The sequence below is a fragment of the Drosophila simulans genome, chromosome 3L (genome assembly GCF_016746395.2).
Source record: "Drosophila simulans strain w501 chromosome 3L, Prin_Dsim_3.1, whole genome shotgun sequence".
Taxonomy (NCBI): domain Eukaryota; kingdom Metazoa; phylum Arthropoda; class Insecta; order Diptera; family Drosophilidae; genus Drosophila; species Drosophila simulans.
This window is the reverse complement of record NC_052522.2, coordinates 15,403,245-15,416,125: the sequence shown is the minus strand read 5'-3', so window position 1 is coordinate 15,416,125 and position 12,881 is coordinate 15,403,245. Positions and strand designations below refer to the sequence as shown.

General features: G+C 39.0%; 9 protein-coding genes across 9 annotated transcripts; 4 read left to right on the top strand and 5 right to left on the bottom strand.

Annotated features, from left to right (window-relative positions):
- Window positions 1-3,119: 3,119 nt before the first annotated feature.
- LOC27209361 lies at window positions 3,120-3,685 on the bottom strand. Its single transcript, XM_016184796.3, has 3 exons — window positions 3,544-3,685; window positions 3,276-3,482; window positions 3,120-3,213 (listed from the first exon to the last, which is right to left on the bottom strand). Exons 1-3 carry the CDS (start codon window positions 3,566-3,568, stop codon window positions 3,152-3,154), a joined length of 294 nt encoding a protein of 97 aa, XP_016032016.1. The 5' UTR covers window positions 3,569-3,685; the 3' UTR covers window positions 3,120-3,151.
- Window positions 3,686-3,752: 67 nt separating this feature from the next.
- On the bottom strand, window positions 3,753-4,160 carry LOC6738186. Its single transcript, XM_002084963.3, has 3 exons — window positions 4,136-4,160; window positions 3,871-4,077; window positions 3,753-3,814 (listed from the first exon to the last, which is right to left on the bottom strand). Exons 1-3 carry the CDS (start codon window positions 4,158-4,160, stop codon window positions 3,753-3,755), a joined length of 294 nt encoding a protein of 97 aa, XP_002084999.1.
- A 32-nt stretch (window positions 4,161-4,192) lies between these two features.
- Window positions 4,193-4,852, top strand: LOC6738185. Its single transcript, XM_002084962.4, has 2 exons — window positions 4,193-4,655; window positions 4,725-4,852. Exons 1-2 carry the CDS (start codon window positions 4,424-4,426, stop codon window positions 4,787-4,789), a joined length of 297 nt encoding a protein of 98 aa, XP_002084998.1. The 5' UTR covers window positions 4,193-4,423; the 3' UTR covers window positions 4,790-4,852.
- A 402-nt stretch (window positions 4,853-5,254) lies between these two features.
- On the bottom strand, window positions 5,255-5,747 carry LOC6738184. Its single transcript, XM_002084961.4, has 3 exons — window positions 5,675-5,747; window positions 5,396-5,614; window positions 5,255-5,335 (listed from the first exon to the last, which is right to left on the bottom strand). Exons 1-3 carry the CDS (start codon window positions 5,697-5,699, stop codon window positions 5,271-5,273), a joined length of 309 nt encoding a protein of 102 aa, XP_002084997.1. The 5' UTR covers window positions 5,700-5,747; the 3' UTR covers window positions 5,255-5,270.
- A 219-nt stretch (window positions 5,748-5,966) lies between these two features.
- Window positions 5,967-6,412, top strand: LOC6738183. Its single transcript, XM_002084960.4, has 2 exons — window positions 5,967-6,242; window positions 6,305-6,412. The coding sequence occupies exons 1-2, from the start codon at window positions 6,017-6,019 to the stop codon at window positions 6,382-6,384; spliced, it is 306 nt and encodes a 101-aa protein (XP_002084996.1). The 5' UTR covers window positions 5,967-6,016; the 3' UTR covers window positions 6,385-6,412.
- A 731-nt stretch (window positions 6,413-7,143) lies between these two features.
- LOC6738182 lies at window positions 7,144-7,735 on the bottom strand. Its single transcript, XM_002084959.4, has 3 exons — window positions 7,604-7,735; window positions 7,341-7,550; window positions 7,144-7,286 (listed from the first exon to the last, which is right to left on the bottom strand). Exons 1-3 carry the CDS (start codon window positions 7,626-7,628, stop codon window positions 7,225-7,227), a joined length of 297 nt encoding a protein of 98 aa, XP_002084995.1. The 5' UTR covers window positions 7,629-7,735; the 3' UTR covers window positions 7,144-7,224.
- A 186-nt stretch (window positions 7,736-7,921) lies between these two features.
- On the top strand, window positions 7,922-8,678 carry LOC6738181. The gene is made up of 2 exons (XM_002084958.3): window positions 7,922-8,209; window positions 8,494-8,678. The coding sequence occupies exons 1-2, from the start codon at window positions 7,978-7,980 to the stop codon at window positions 8,556-8,558; spliced, it is 297 nt and encodes a 98-aa protein (XP_002084994.1). The 5' UTR covers window positions 7,922-7,977; the 3' UTR covers window positions 8,559-8,678.
- A 573-nt stretch (window positions 8,679-9,251) lies between these two features.
- LOC6738180 (TRIO and F-actin-binding protein) lies at window positions 9,252-10,940 on the top strand. The gene is made up of 2 exons (XM_002084957.4): window positions 9,252-9,348; window positions 9,402-10,940. The coding sequence occupies exons 1-2, from the start codon at window positions 9,321-9,323 to the stop codon at window positions 10,817-10,819; spliced, it is 1,446 nt and encodes a 481-aa protein (XP_002084993.3). The 5' UTR covers window positions 9,252-9,320; the 3' UTR covers window positions 10,820-10,940.
- Window positions 10,941-12,224: 1,284 nt separating this feature from the next.
- Window positions 12,225-12,767, bottom strand: LOC6738179. The gene is made up of 3 exons (XM_002084956.3): window positions 12,656-12,767; window positions 12,390-12,590; window positions 12,225-12,318 (listed from the first exon to the last, which is right to left on the bottom strand). The coding sequence occupies exons 1-3, from the start codon at window positions 12,687-12,689 to the stop codon at window positions 12,254-12,256; spliced, it is 300 nt and encodes a 99-aa protein (XP_002084992.2). The 5' UTR covers window positions 12,690-12,767; the 3' UTR covers window positions 12,225-12,253.
- Between the last annotated feature and the right edge of the window lie 114 nt (window positions 12,768-12,881).

Below are 12,881 nucleotides of genomic sequence, written 5' to 3'. Positions count from 1 at the left end.
GGACTTAACGACGGTTTTTAAGGAGCGCTTTAATGCGATTTTTGATGTGCACATTTTCTCGAGACTAGTCTGCAATCTAAAACCAACCATTGATTTAACGAGATAGATATAAACAACACTACATTATTTTCAAATGCTACGATTTAAGAATTTTTGTCTAACTAATAATGGAAGACTTTAGTGGACTGAATACTTACCTATTAGTTAAACGCTTTATATCATTTTATAAATCCTAGTTACTAAGTTTAGGAAGAAAATGTAAAATCGCGAGCATTTGTTAATCAATGACGAATATTTTAAAAATAATTTGTATTTTAAGCTTGGACTTTTTTTTGTATGTAACTGACTTTTTGTTTTATTTTTCTATTAGTGAGCAATTTGTACATGCCATTAAAATCACAGCTACCCACCACATTCCACGCGTTTTAAGATCGCAAATCGCTTGACTTTTGCGCTTTTGTTTGCCCTGCCAATGAATTAAAATCCCCGGCACTCACGCAAACATATCGGCGAAAAACAAACAAGTGCTGAGGCGAGACAAGGGTCCTTCAAATTGACCACACTGCGGCCAAGTACTGGTCGCATTCTGGCCCTGGAGCACCAGCTGTTGCGTAGACCCACCCACTCAGAGTTAGACCAACCATCCACCACCCACCACCTTGCAGCCACCACAAATTCCAGCCGCGGAACAACCAACTGAATTCTAATAACTTTAAACAAAAACAAACTTCCTGGCCACATGCCTCATGCCCATGCACTCGCGTATTACAGAAATTACAATGAGCGAGTTTAGAGAATTCGTTTCGAAATTTCACGCCACCGTCTGTGACAAAATTTTTTCTGTTTAATAGCAAAGGACAAGTGCAGCCAGGAGCAGGATGAGTCATCCCCTTTCTCTTGCGTCCGGGGGCAACCCTCGGTGGCAAGAGGAAAAAGGTTGCAACACGAAACCTAAACCGAAAAACTCAAAAAAGCATCGCAACCCCGTAGACACAGTTGCCACTTTTAATCAGCATGAAAGTTCCCGTTCCCGTTCCCATTCCCATTCCCAACCGGCTGTTCAGCTATTTAAGGACCCCGGAGATTCCGATTCCCCCGAATTAAAACTCAGCCGAAAATGAAAATTTCTATACTGCGTTAGTTTGCCTTTTTGTTGAAGGCGAAATAAATGAATGCATGAATTCCAAAGCAATTTTGATGTTGACATTGAGTAATGTTGGTTCCGTTCAGCCTGGCTGCTTTGCTCTGGATCTATGGATCTTAGGATTTTTGGATTTTTGGAGTCGGGTTGCTCCGGTGGGTGGTTGTTTGGTTTGGCATTTTCATATCATTTTCGAATATTACATGCGGATTAGCATTTCCTCATCGGGATTGCAACAAAACGTGTGCCCATCTATTGGGGGGGGTTTTTTGTGGGGTGCTTCGCAGTTGTGGAATGGGGAGCGCTCCATAAAAGGGGGTGGTTCACTGCACTGGGTGGGTTTTGGTGGTTTGGCCTTTGTCTGGGGGAGTGTGCTGTCGATTACCCTCGGAAGGTGTTTTTTAGTGTTCTTAAAGGCCTTTGTTCGGAAGACATTAAAGTTGTAAGGAAGGCGTTGAGGAAGTGAAATTGACGCACGAAAAGATACAAATAATAATGAAAATGTTTAAAAAAGGGCGCTTACATCACATTTTTTTATAGCCAATCTATTTTAAATAATTAGCATAATGTTTAAGGATTTTTAAGGTAAGAATATAAAGCGTCGATATATTGTCAGATGTTCCCTATACTATTATATTTAAATTATTATTAAATTATTTTACGTAATATAGCTCCTTGAACCCAAATACTCCTAAGCTATTCAAAATGAAGCTGGAGAACACCGCATTGCACTCATAGTTCGCAAAACTCAAATAGCTTTCCTCATTTTCGTACTTAAGAAAACTTGCCATAATCCCAGCATATATACCTTCAACAACTTTTGGCTTTTACAACCCGACTTTCGGACAAGTTTAAGGAATTTCCCAAATCAACAGCCTTTCAGAAACCGAACTGGCAGGAGGGGGGATTTTAGGGGGCTGACGGAAAACCCGGGCGTCGAACTAACTTTTCAATTTTCTTTTCACGCTCGCATTTTACAAGCTGCTACATGATTAGGGTCAATGGTTGCAGGCTCCCTACTTCCTCGCTCCGGTGGAAAATTGTAACAAGCTGCCAAATTTCACACTCAGTTTCTGATTCTGAAATAACTCAAACGAACACCTAACGAAGTAAAAGTTTGGGGAGGGGAAAACGGAGGGGGTTTGTATCTCTCAATCGTGTCATCACTGCGATTGTAATCATAATAAAATTCACTGAAAATTTTATTATTAACTGAGAGTTTATTAAAAACGCATTGGGTTGCCCCTGGTCTGCTCTGATTTGTTTGCCTGGATTACTGTTTGCTTTTGGTCTTGTTTGTTATCGAGATCATGGACACATGTCGGGGATGGCTGATTACTGACGCTAGATAAATATTAAGCAACTATGTGGAGTGTTTCCTCTGCGAAGAAGGATTCGGATTCGGATGACGACATCATCGTTCGCTTCCTTGCAGTAATTGACTCTCTGCCAGAGGGCACAAAACTGCTACCCCCAAAATGGTAATGAAATTTTGGGTTCGAGTGCTATCAGCATATATGTGTATGGGGGAATCCCCCCAGTCAGCCAAACTCCACTCGAGTTTGTTATTGTTGTTGTTTTGGCACGTGGCACGTGCAACGTGGCCAGGAAATGCCCTGAAATTGATTTTTATTTTTATTTTAGTTGGGAGTCTTCGCTTTTTTGCTCCTGTTGCCCCGAGGTCTTGGCGTAATTATTTCTGTCCGCTGTTCCAGAATGTGATTAGATTTTCCAGTAAAAGTTTACTCAGCTTTTGTTGTCGCTCGATGATAATTAAAAATGATTAGCTCATAAATATTTCCTCCTGTCGAGGGTGAGATTTATGCGAAGGTAAACAAGGAGACAGCAGATGCCCCAATGGCCACAGAAAAATATATTCCACTCAAAAGTAATACTCATGGAGAATTTAGGGGAGGCAATCGAAAAGTTTGTGCTTATGCTAATAAAAATGATTCAAATTTAAATAAGTAATGTTTTATTCTTTACTATTTACTTGTAATCCTACGATTTTTAAAGATGCATTACATCGGCAATATTATCACAATTCGCGTCCATTGCATTCATCTGGTTCACTACAGATTATAAATATTAAAAATTATAATTGTTATATTAAATTACTTGCATGTATTCTTACACAAACACTTTGTGGCTTCCAATTCACAACGGGTGATATTGCTCCACTTGAACCCAATTTCCTGGCTGCAGTTATGATTTAGCTCATTTGTCATTCTATTGAACTTTCCCATTATGGTTTCAGTTTCCTGACATTTAAGCAGCAAATCACTGCATTTGAATAAATCCCCAAAATAGTTGCCTTCACTTGCTATAAAAACACTGAAAACTTTCAACGCAAATTAGGCATAATAATAATAATATTAAATCCACATAGTAAAGAGGCTTACCAATCAGCACCGATATGATTGACATCTTTAAATTAACTTAATATGATTTCCCATTTTAACGGCTTTTATAGAGTTGGACCTTAAAATTACTTTGTTTGCATTTATTAACTTTTGATACAACAATATGTTTATTGCCAGTCTGTTATTGCTTAAGCTTTTGTTAATATCTTCTGTTGCTGAACAAAAGAAGATTTCTTATAAAGACTTTATTACAATTCCAAGACATCTGCAATGTTGTTGCAGGACATATCATCACAGCGTCGAAAAATCACTAAAATATAAAATCAGTGAGCGATTAATATGACTTAAATTGCAAATGTGACTCACGAAGACAGGTGGCTTTTTCCATTTCACATCGAGACACACTATTCCACCTTCCTCTGCGCTCCCGACGACAATGACGATTAAATGAATCTATAGTCTCATCGAATCGTCCAATTCTGGGTGTAAATCGTTGGCAATCGTTATAGATATTCTCACAGTACTCCCGACTCCATTGAGCTTCAATGTGGCTCAATTGCAGGATACAAAGAACTTAAAAAAAATGGGTTGTTAGAAAGATAAACAATCGTTGACAAGATAAAACTCTTACCCAACAGCAAGAATATTTTCCACATTTTTAAGCTTCCCAAACTGATGTGACACTATCTGCGCGGTTGTATTTATATGGGCAATCGGATCAAGATTCCTTACCATGATGAAAGGAACACCTTTCCACAGTTCCATTTTACTCAGGTGCTTCTTTTGTTGTACCTGCGAATCGATGTCAGTAGGGCTATCCTTGCTCTAATTTGAATTTCATTATTATACAAGTGTTTTTTTCTGTTCGCCCGTGTATAAAACGAGTTATCTCAGTTTCCAGCTATCAGTTGTAATAAAAATGCGGTATCTGTGCGTTTTTTCCTTAACCCTTATCCTTTGCTGCCTTTCAATAAAGGCTCAGAGCTTAAATTGCACCAGGCTTCGCGAAAATTGTCGTCCTTGTACCCGCCGCTTGGTGGATCCTATTAACAACCTGGAATTCATTAATAGCGATTGTAGGGAAAAACTAAGAGGACGTTGGATTTGGCGGGATGTAAGGCGTTGTGATATGCAAATTGTTGCGTGCGAAAGTAAGTAAAATATATAAGTATTTAAAAAGTATTATATATAGAAATCTGAGAATATTTTATAAATTGCAGATCACGAAACCCGACTGGATTGCGAAAATGTGGCTAGAATAACAGGCATGAGACGGATTCGTTGATATTTCATAACTCTTGAGAGAAATTTAAAACTTTTTGTCTTTTTAAACTATATTTTTTAACATAATAAAGAAATATGTTTGTACAAGCAATTTAAGTACTTTTGCTTAATTTATTTCCCGCAAGTCCATAGTTAGGGAAAATCGATTTCCAAAATCAAGCTGAAAAACGACCTATGCCCAGGTTTTTAAATTAATATTGTTATCTAACAGCTTTGTATCATATGTGACCAAAAGAATAACATATATTTTTTTTGGATTAAGGACACTATTAAAATTTGTTTAATGTTGCAAGAAAATATGCACACATTTATTGAATCACAAAATATAGTAAAGTTTTGCAGAAAGAACAACCCAGTTGATTGCAATATTTAATGAGAGCCAAACTTAAAATATTACATTTAAATAAAAAATAAGAATACAAAATTGAATCTTGTTAAATATCATTTCTCGTTTTCAGTTTATTCAGGGGGGTTTAAAATTTTCACCACAGACGCATGCGGTGGGCAACATTCTTGCAAGTCGGTGTTTCGCAATCGCGCACAGTAGCTGAATAATTAGAAAAATATAAGTTTGATCCTTCTGAAGCTTTTCCAGATGTTCACTCACATAAACAGGCTATTCGCAGAAGATCACAGCGGCTTACATCTGACCAGCCAGAATCCGAACGGCGACAGTAGTCGTTAAAGAACTTGGAGGTATCGTCCTGTTTTCCCAACCTAGCTTCATTTTCAATGCACTTATCATAGGTGCGAATGCAGATTTTGTGACGCCTGTTAGCTTCATCGGGATTGCCTTGTATGTGAGCCATAAACAGGCACACAATAGCTGAGAGGAAGTAGCTTATTACCACTTAAATAATTATAAATACCTATTGGTAAAACTTACCCAATGACAGCAAAAGTTTTAACATGGCTTGAAATAGTTTTGAGGTCTAAACTGACTACACTGGAACGGGTCCCGCGGTATTTATACCCATAACTATACACTTAAAGCTGTCATTTGCAATTGTCCAAAAATCGCTATAGAATTAATTAAAAACCCAACTGCATTTAACACAGGTATTGGGATCATATCTGTTTCTTTGTCCAGATTCAATGAATAATAAATTCTTTATGTTCAATAAATTGGGGACACTTAAGAACTCGCTTCCTTGTTGGCCATCATATATAAGGCCCCATTCTGAATACGGTTTCATCAGAGTGTGCATCACCACAAAGTGATTTGAAGATGAAGTTGACACTCTGCTTCCTGCTGATCCTGGGCTTTGTGATAGTCCATGGCCAATCGAACGACTGCAAGGAGATAAAGGATATTTGCACGAAATGCATCCAAAGACTTAATGATCCCTATAACAAGGCGGACTTCATAAATAAAGAATGCAGAAGAAAGGTTCGAGGCAGCTATGTATGGAAGGACCAGAATCTTTGCGAACTTCAAGCGATAGCTTGTTCGGGTAAGCCGATATCTTTTCGTTAATTTATACAGTTTCATTAATGTTTAATTGGTTATTTTCAGTTCCGACACGAGCAATGCTTTGTGTTGTCATCGCCGAAGTTGCCAAAATGCCCAAAGTGACTCCAAGACCTCCAGGATAATAAATATAGCATATGGCCAAAGCATATGATATTCACATTCGGGACTGGATAATAATTGTTTCTCATATTCTTGAAACAAATATGTTTAAATACAATAAAATGCATTTATCAGAAATTCTGTTTGATTAAATAGATTTACTATCATTATCAAAGCTTTTAAGGAGTATAATATAAATCTCCCAAATTTCAAAATAGCTAGCGCAGGATTATATAAGGAAAACTACGCTAAATTTGCAGTCATAATTACTACAAATGTAATTTATGCTTATTTACGTTATAGAAAAATATTTATTTATTTTATTTTTTAAGTCAAAGTCCCGTTAAAGTTCAAATTTAAATCAATACGTTCAAATTAAATGTAAACACAATATTATGGATCTCCAATTCTGGTCAGATATTTATAGCACATCTAGAAATAAGTACATGAGTAACAGCTGTGGAACTGCCTTGAATATCGTTACTATATAGATATCGGTATTTTGAGCAGATAATTTTCCTTTTCCGGTTTAAAAAAATCAGATTTTTGTAAGTCCTATATAGTTTGAGATTCGCTTCGTTGTTGCACATCTTATTTGATTAAGATTAAGTTATAGAAATACGCAGTATACGGTGGTAGGAAAACAAAAAGCTTATATATTATAATTTTCTATGCTGTAAATGTCCAATGCCTGTTAGTTTTACAATTTTACAATTAATTAAATATAAATAAACTATAAGCAAAAGCCAATTATTTAAATAGTGGAAATTAAAATCACTTTATTTGCTCTCATTGAAAACCTTTTTCTATTTCGGCTGACAACACATTTATTAAATCTCACAAGAGTAAAATAATGCAATTTATTAAGACCGCAGGCTATCGGCAACATTTTTGCAGGATGCATTATCGCAGCGAACCATAGTTACTAAGGAGGAAAAATCTTAATAAAATTTCAAAAAAAAAATAATAATTTGCTCACATATGCACGAGGCTTTGACCAGCTCACAACGGGTTAATTTCCTCCAGTTTCGGTCATTTCGTCCACAATATGAATTGAATAGATCCACGGTATCATCTCTAGTTCCCACGGTGGGCTGTTCACGAAGACAGTCGGCGAATAAACGATCGCAAAATTGGCGACCCGAAGCATCCTGAGCTAGGACCTGGCATATAAATATGCAGCAGAAAGCTAAAGGATTGGAATTATAAAACTAAGTTTTATCATCTATAAGGGTTGCTTACCCAACAATAGCAGAAGTTTTGACATTGCAGAAGTTTTTAAGGTGAACTTGTTAACTACTCTGACTATATCGTAGTATATCGCCCTGTATTTATACCGTAAACATTGATCAAGGAAGAATACGTTTACAATTGTAACAGGTGTACAAGGGCTTTATCTTTTTTACAATTTTATATGAACAATCCAAATTCAATAGGTCAGACTAGAGTAGAGTCTGTAACGCAAAATTAGTTGCTTTATTATCTCATCTGAAAAACAGATGTGGTCCTATTTGGAACATAACACTTCCTTGTTTCCAACTGATATAAAAGCTGAGATTTTTTAATTTAAGCCAAAAGGAAATCTCCAGTTGATTTACTTGCACGCAGGCTTAAAAATGCAATTGACAAGTATTATCTGCGTCATCTTGTTCCTGGGCATTGTACTCATTAATGGACAAAGTCCCGAATGCCGTAAGTTAAGGGACACTTGCAATCCTTGCATCCGAAGACTCAATAATCCCATCAATAATGTGGAGTTCATGAACGAGGGATGCCGTGAGAAAGTCCGTGGTAGATACATCTGGAAGAATCAGACTCGTTGCGATCTTCAAGTGATCGCTTGCGGAGGTAAGTTGATATAACCTTTTTGAAGAATAGGTACCTAGTTCTAAAAACCAACCATAAGTCTCGCCTAACTGAAATGTTAATTAACTAATTTACTAACACTTAGCTTAGCTTGTCACTTAGCTTTAAAACCTTTGAGTTTTGATATTTTTATTTGAAAATGTAAATACATCTTTTGGACTAAAACTAATGTATATTGAAATGAAAACCAATTTAATTAATATTTATTTATTAATTTTTCACAATTTACATAATAATAATGTTATTGACTTTTCCCGCATTTGCAGCTCACAAGAGGAAACTGGATTGCTTGGTAATAGCAGAGATTGCTGGGATGCCAAGGCGAACTTAGAAGAATGCCCACCAGCATTGTGATTACCACATGGGAGCGCAGCTAAAATATTAAAAGTGATTTTGTCCAAATAAATGCATATGTGAAGAGATTTGACTTGGTTACTCTAGCTTGTCTGTGCGGCCAATAAAGCGATATGTTCTTGTCGTAGTCGCGGTCTTGGCCTTCAATTTATTCTGGACCCTCTCAGCGCTCAGCCCTTCCAGGAATCAACAGTCGCCCGACCACGAGAGCATCTTCCACGTACGGGGCATTATCGTAAAGACGGGTCCAGACCAGCATCGCGATGAGTTGAGCCAGGCACGCACATCGTGCACATCGTCATGCTTGTCTTGCACTTGATGCATCCTCGTCATCTCGTCTGGCAGTTCTTCAAAACTTCTCACTCCCCTCCATCTTTTTCCAAAGCATAATTTTTCAAACGAAATGTTTTTGATTTTCTTGATGCCATAAAAAATTGTAGTTTATTATTTGGCTGTCTGAGATTGCAGCCAATGCTTTTGGTCCAAACGCTAGACGGGGGAGTTCATCTAAAGATCTGAACTTGAGGAAAATTTTCCACGCTACATGTGCAAACAGAGTGGCGCCTATTAATACCTGTCCCAAAATTTGCAGCCGCCCGAGTTCATATCTATAATTACATTCTTTCTACAGTTATTGACACAATTGGCAAGTCAACTGGCGCATTCTAAATGGTATATAAGTTCTTTGTGGAGCTATGGATGCACACAGTTTCCGACAACTTCCTAAAGGGGTTTCACCATGAAACTAACCGTGGTCTGCTTAGTGGGTAAGTTGAATTACTAAAATGGATAATTCATTTAGCTAACGTGATCTTTTTAGTGAGCTTCTTTCTGCTGTACTATGCAGAGCAGAGTGAAGCCTGCCTGGAGGTAATTGAGAAGGCATTGGGTCTCGAACCGTGCAATCAAGGTGGTCGCAAGGAACACAAGGAGCCTCATAGGGGTGGACCAGGACCTGTGAGATCTACTGGGAGGCGCAGGAGAATCCCTAGGAGACGTGAGACACCTAGACCAAAACATCACAATATCAGAAAACGGAAGCATCACAGAAACACAAGGAAGCCTAGAACACACGTTCCTTGTACGAAGAAGAAAAAGAGGACGGAACCACCGGTTCCACCATGCACTTGTACAGATAGCACAACTCGAAAGACCAATCCGACTTGTACTTGTACAGATAGCACTACTAAAAAGACCAATCCGACTTGTACTTGTACAGAAAGCACTACTCCATGGACGGAACCACCGGTTACAGATATTTCTACTCAAAAACCCAATCCTCCATGCACTTGTACAGATAGCACTACTAAAAAGACCAATCCGACTTGTACTTGTACAGAAAGCACTACTCCATGGACGGAACCACCGGTTACAGATATTTCTACTCAAAAACCCAATCCTCCATGCACTTGTACAGATAGCACTACTAAAAAGACCAATCCGACTTGTACTTGTAGAGAAAGCACTACTCCATGGACGGAACCACCGGTTACAGATATTTCTACTCAAAAACCCAATCCTCCATGCACTTGTACAGATAGCACTACTAAAAAGACCAATCCGACTTGTACTTGTACAGAAAGCACTACTCCATGGACGGAACCACCGGTTACAGATATTTCTACTCAAAAACCCAATCCTCCATGCACTTGTACAGATAGCACTACTAAAAAGACCAATCCGACTTGTACTTGTAGAGAAAGCACTACTCCATGGACGGAACCACCGGTTACAGATATTTCTACTCAAAATCCCAATCCACCATGCACTTGTACAGATAGCACAACTCAAAAGAACACTCTTCCACCCAATCCACCAAGCACTGAACCACCATGCGGTTGTAGTAGCTCTCACCCGTCTGGATGGAATCCTGGCGGTCCTATAATCCCAAGCGGTTCAACGACTACCAAGAAACCAGACGAATGCTCGAGAAAACCGTCAGGTTGGAATCCCGACGGTCCGATTTGGACAATACCAACACCTTCTCGAACGCCCTGCGGCTGTGTCTCGTGGAATCCACCAGGTTGGAATCCTGGCGGTCCGTGTTTTCCCCCATTTCCCGGACCTTCCGGACCAGGACCTGTTATTCCCAACAATGCAGAATGCGGATTCGATCCACAATGCCCACAAGGCTGGAATCCCGATAGTCCTCTAATACCCGATCCCGAAATTCCCGGGAACTTTGGACCCGGACCTGTCATTCCCCTCAGTGGAGAAAAAGGATGTGGCTGCTCGTGATGTCCCCCATTTGATGTCCACCAAAAGCGGAACATAGGAAAGAACTTCGTACTACCGTGGATCGAATACCATTACTGATAGAAGAATGCATCCAATAAAAACCATGTTGATTGAACAAGAATGCTGACCTAATTGTTGTTCATAGTATTATATTGTTTTGCAATCAGACATTGCGGGATCCGGCGGAATATGACGGTACAGGTCAGCGGGTCCAGTCGGGACAGCTCGTCGGGACACTTTGGTGGGACTGGTTGCAGGACTGATCGACGAAACAAGTTGGCGGGAAAGGTCGGTAGTTCAAATTAAAACTGAATATGGTAATTCTTTGCGCTTTTTGGATATCAAATATACCCGTTACAAAGTTATGAAATGGATGGTGATGATTTTCCACTCAGCCTGTGCCAACAAACTGCTTATATAATATTTGAAAATTGAACATTTGGCGCTGCACTTGAAAAATGCTTAGACCAGGCCATCATGATGATGAAGTTTATAAAACTCTTGACCACAGTTGCCGCACCCGTCGCTTCGCCACTCCCCTCCCGTTTTGAAAAGTCTTTCCTTTTCGTTGCCTTCCACTTTGGACATGTCTGGCCAGCTGACGTCGGAAAAAGCGGTTAGAGATGGGGTCCGAATGGAGCGGGCTTGGGGATTTAGAGATGGGGATGGGGTATATGGAATGCATTGCACTTGACTTTAGCGCCACTTGTAAGTGTAAATTTTATTTGAGCCAGCGAAGTAGGTACACATGTAGACACTCACATTCAACAGCCATGCCCTTTGTCAAGAGAGCTCCACATCCAAAGTGCCTGGCCAGCGATATTGGCGTTCGCACTCGTACTTGGTCTGGGACTTGGAAACATTTTCGACTTGGTCTTGGATTTGGCTGTGGAGCAGTGGTTTCAGTTCCGTAGCCGGTTTTTTGGACCGGAGTTTGGCGTCGTGTCGTTGACAGCTAAGTGGTGATAATCGCTTTGGAATTGAATCTGAGCGAGTACATTTACAGGCAGACGAAGTTAAAATTAAAAATGCAACAGACTTAAAGATGCAAGAGTTTTGCTCAATGGCCATCGGACAAAAGGCGTCACTTGCTTCGCTTTGGTCTGTCTCAATTTTTGGGTAGGCGTTTGGACTTTTGTCTTTTGGGTTGCGGTTTTACTAGCTACTATGGTTTCATTGGCTTGTTGCAGTGACTTTACTTTGGTTAAGTGGATTTAAATCATTTGGGCTTGATTTAAATAAATGTTTAAAGTCATAAAATCATGACTTGAGATCGTAAAAGGAATTAAGGTGGTGAAAAGCACTTGCATGTGATGAATATAAGAAGTAAGTCTAATTGAGTTTCTTCTCGGCTAAATTCTTGATAATATATTCGAGTTGTTATTTCAATGCTCTCTGGTGTTTTTATTATTAATAAAAGCAATTTTATCATTATTAATTAATACGATCCATGCCAGCGAGTTCAGCAATATCATTACAGTTCATGCGTCGATTAGAACCTGATGGCAAATGAGATGGTAAGTAAATAAATACAAGTATATAGGTTTGTATTCTTCTATGTACAACTTACCCAAGCAGTTCAGCCTGGTGAGCTCACAACGTCCTACATTCCTCCAACGCCAATTGTTCCGAGTCTTAGTCCTGCACTCTTTATTGAGAACGGGCAGGTTACGATCAGGTGCATTATTCAATGATTCCACGCAGAGTTCACATCTGCGGGTCAACTCGTCGCAGTTCCGATTTTGTCCAGCCACCAAGACCAAGAGCAGGACTTTGAGCCAGAATTTAAACTAATTATTATGGAACACTGCTACATAGTTAAAAGTCCTAGCTTACCAGAAAATACGGTTAAAACAGCTTTAATATGCATAATTTTAGTTTTAAACTTTTAGGCTGTTGACTGGAACTTATCAGTTAGGTAACTACCGAAGACTTTGACAGAACCTGACTTTATATAAACACCATAACCTATGCGTAAGCAGCTGTTTCACAACAAAAGGTAAAAGTTAAAAATATGGAACAAAAGCTTTACAAAATTGTCATACACCCTATTCAAGCCCCT

What these genes read in the sequence shown, in the direction of transcription:
- LOC27209361 (XM_016184796.3), bottom strand. Translation starts at nt 3,568, where the DNA reads ATGTCAATCATATCGGTGCTGATTG. An exon ending in AATCATATCGGTGCTGATTG is followed by an intron (nt 3,483 to 3,543) that starts GTAAGCCTCTTT and finishes TTGCGTTGAAAG; the next exon opens with TTTTCAGTGTTTTTATAGCA. An exon ending in GGAAGCCACAAAGTGTTTGT is followed by an intron (nt 3,214 to 3,275) that starts GTAAGAATACAT and finishes TATAATCTGTAG; the next exon opens with TGAACCAGATGAATGCAATG.
- LOC6738186 (XM_002084963.3), bottom strand. Translation starts at nt 4,160, where the DNA reads ATGTGGAAAATATTCTTGCTGTTGG. An exon ending in GAAAATATTCTTGCTGTTGG is followed by an intron (nt 4,078 to 4,135) that starts GTAAGAGTTTTA and finishes ATTTTTTTTAAG; the next exon opens with TTCTTTGTATCCTGCAATTG. An exon ending in GGAAAAAGCCACCTGTCTTC is followed by an intron (nt 3,815 to 3,870) that starts GTGAGTCACATT and finishes TTTATATTTTAG; the next exon opens with TGATTTTTCGACGCTGTGAT.
- LOC6738185 (XM_002084962.4), top strand. Translation starts at nt 4,424, where the DNA reads ATGCGGTATCTGTGCGTTTTTTCCTTAACCCTTATCCTTTGCTGCCTT. An exon ending in GCAAATTGTTGCGTGCGAAA is followed by an intron (nt 4,656 to 4,724) that starts GTAAGTAAAATA and finishes TATAAATTGCAG; the next exon opens with ATCACGAAACCCGACTGGAT.
- LOC6738184 (XM_002084961.4), bottom strand. Translation starts at nt 5,699, where the DNA reads ATGTTAAAACTTTTGCTGTCATTGG. An exon ending in AAAACTTTTGCTGTCATTGG is followed by an intron (nt 5,615 to 5,674) that starts GTAAGTTTTACC and finishes ACTTCCTCTCAG; the next exon opens with CTATTGTGTGCCTGTTTATG. An exon ending in TCTGCGAATAGCCTGTTTAT is followed by an intron (nt 5,336 to 5,395) that starts GTGAGTGAACAT and finishes CTAATTATTCAG; the next exon opens with CTACTGTGCGCGATTGCGAA.
- LOC6738183 (XM_002084960.4), top strand. Translation starts at nt 6,017, where the DNA reads ATGAAGTTGACACTCTGCTTCCTGCTGATCCTGGGCTTTGTGATAGTC. An exon ending in TCAAGCGATAGCTTGTTCGG is followed by an intron (nt 6,243 to 6,304) that starts GTAAGCCGATAT and finishes GGTTATTTTCAG; the next exon opens with TTCCGACACGAGCAATGCTT.
- LOC6738182 (XM_002084959.4), bottom strand. Translation starts at nt 7,628, where the DNA reads ATGTCAAAACTTCTGCTATTGTTGG. An exon ending in AAAACTTCTGCTATTGTTGG is followed by an intron (nt 7,551 to 7,603) that starts GTAAGCAACCCT and finishes CCAATCCTTTAG; the next exon opens with CTTTCTGCTGCATATTTATA. An exon ending in GGTCAAAGCCTCGTGCATAT is followed by an intron (nt 7,287 to 7,340) that starts GTGAGCAAATTA and finishes TTTCCTCCTTAG; the next exon opens with TAACTATGGTTCGCTGCGAT.
- LOC6738181 (XM_002084958.3), top strand. Translation starts at nt 7,978, where the DNA reads ATGCAATTGACAAGTATTATCTGCGTCATCTTGTTCCTGGGCATTGTA. An exon ending in TCAAGTGATCGCTTGCGGAG is followed by an intron (nt 8,210 to 8,493) that starts GTAAGTTGATAT and finishes CCGCATTTGCAG; the next exon opens with CTCACAAGAGGAAACTGGAT.
- LOC6738180 (XM_002084957.4), top strand. Translation starts at nt 9,321, where the DNA reads ATGAAACTAACCGTGGTCTGCTTAGTGG. An exon ending in AACCGTGGTCTGCTTAGTGG is followed by an intron (nt 9,349 to 9,401) that starts GTAAGTTGAATT and finishes TGATCTTTTTAG; the next exon opens with TGAGCTTCTTTCTGCTGTAC.
- LOC6738179 (XM_002084956.3), bottom strand. Translation starts at nt 12,689, where the DNA reads ATGCATATTAAAGCTGTTTTAACCGTATTTTCTG. An exon ending in TGTTTTAACCGTATTTTCTG is followed by an intron (nt 12,591 to 12,655) that starts GTAAGCTAGGAC and finishes TCTGGCTCAAAG; the next exon opens with TCCTGCTCTTGGTCTTGGTG. An exon ending in CACCAGGCTGAACTGCTTGG is followed by an intron (nt 12,319 to 12,389) that starts GTAAGTTGTACA and finishes ATTTGCCATCAG; the next exon opens with GTTCTAATCGACGCATGAAC.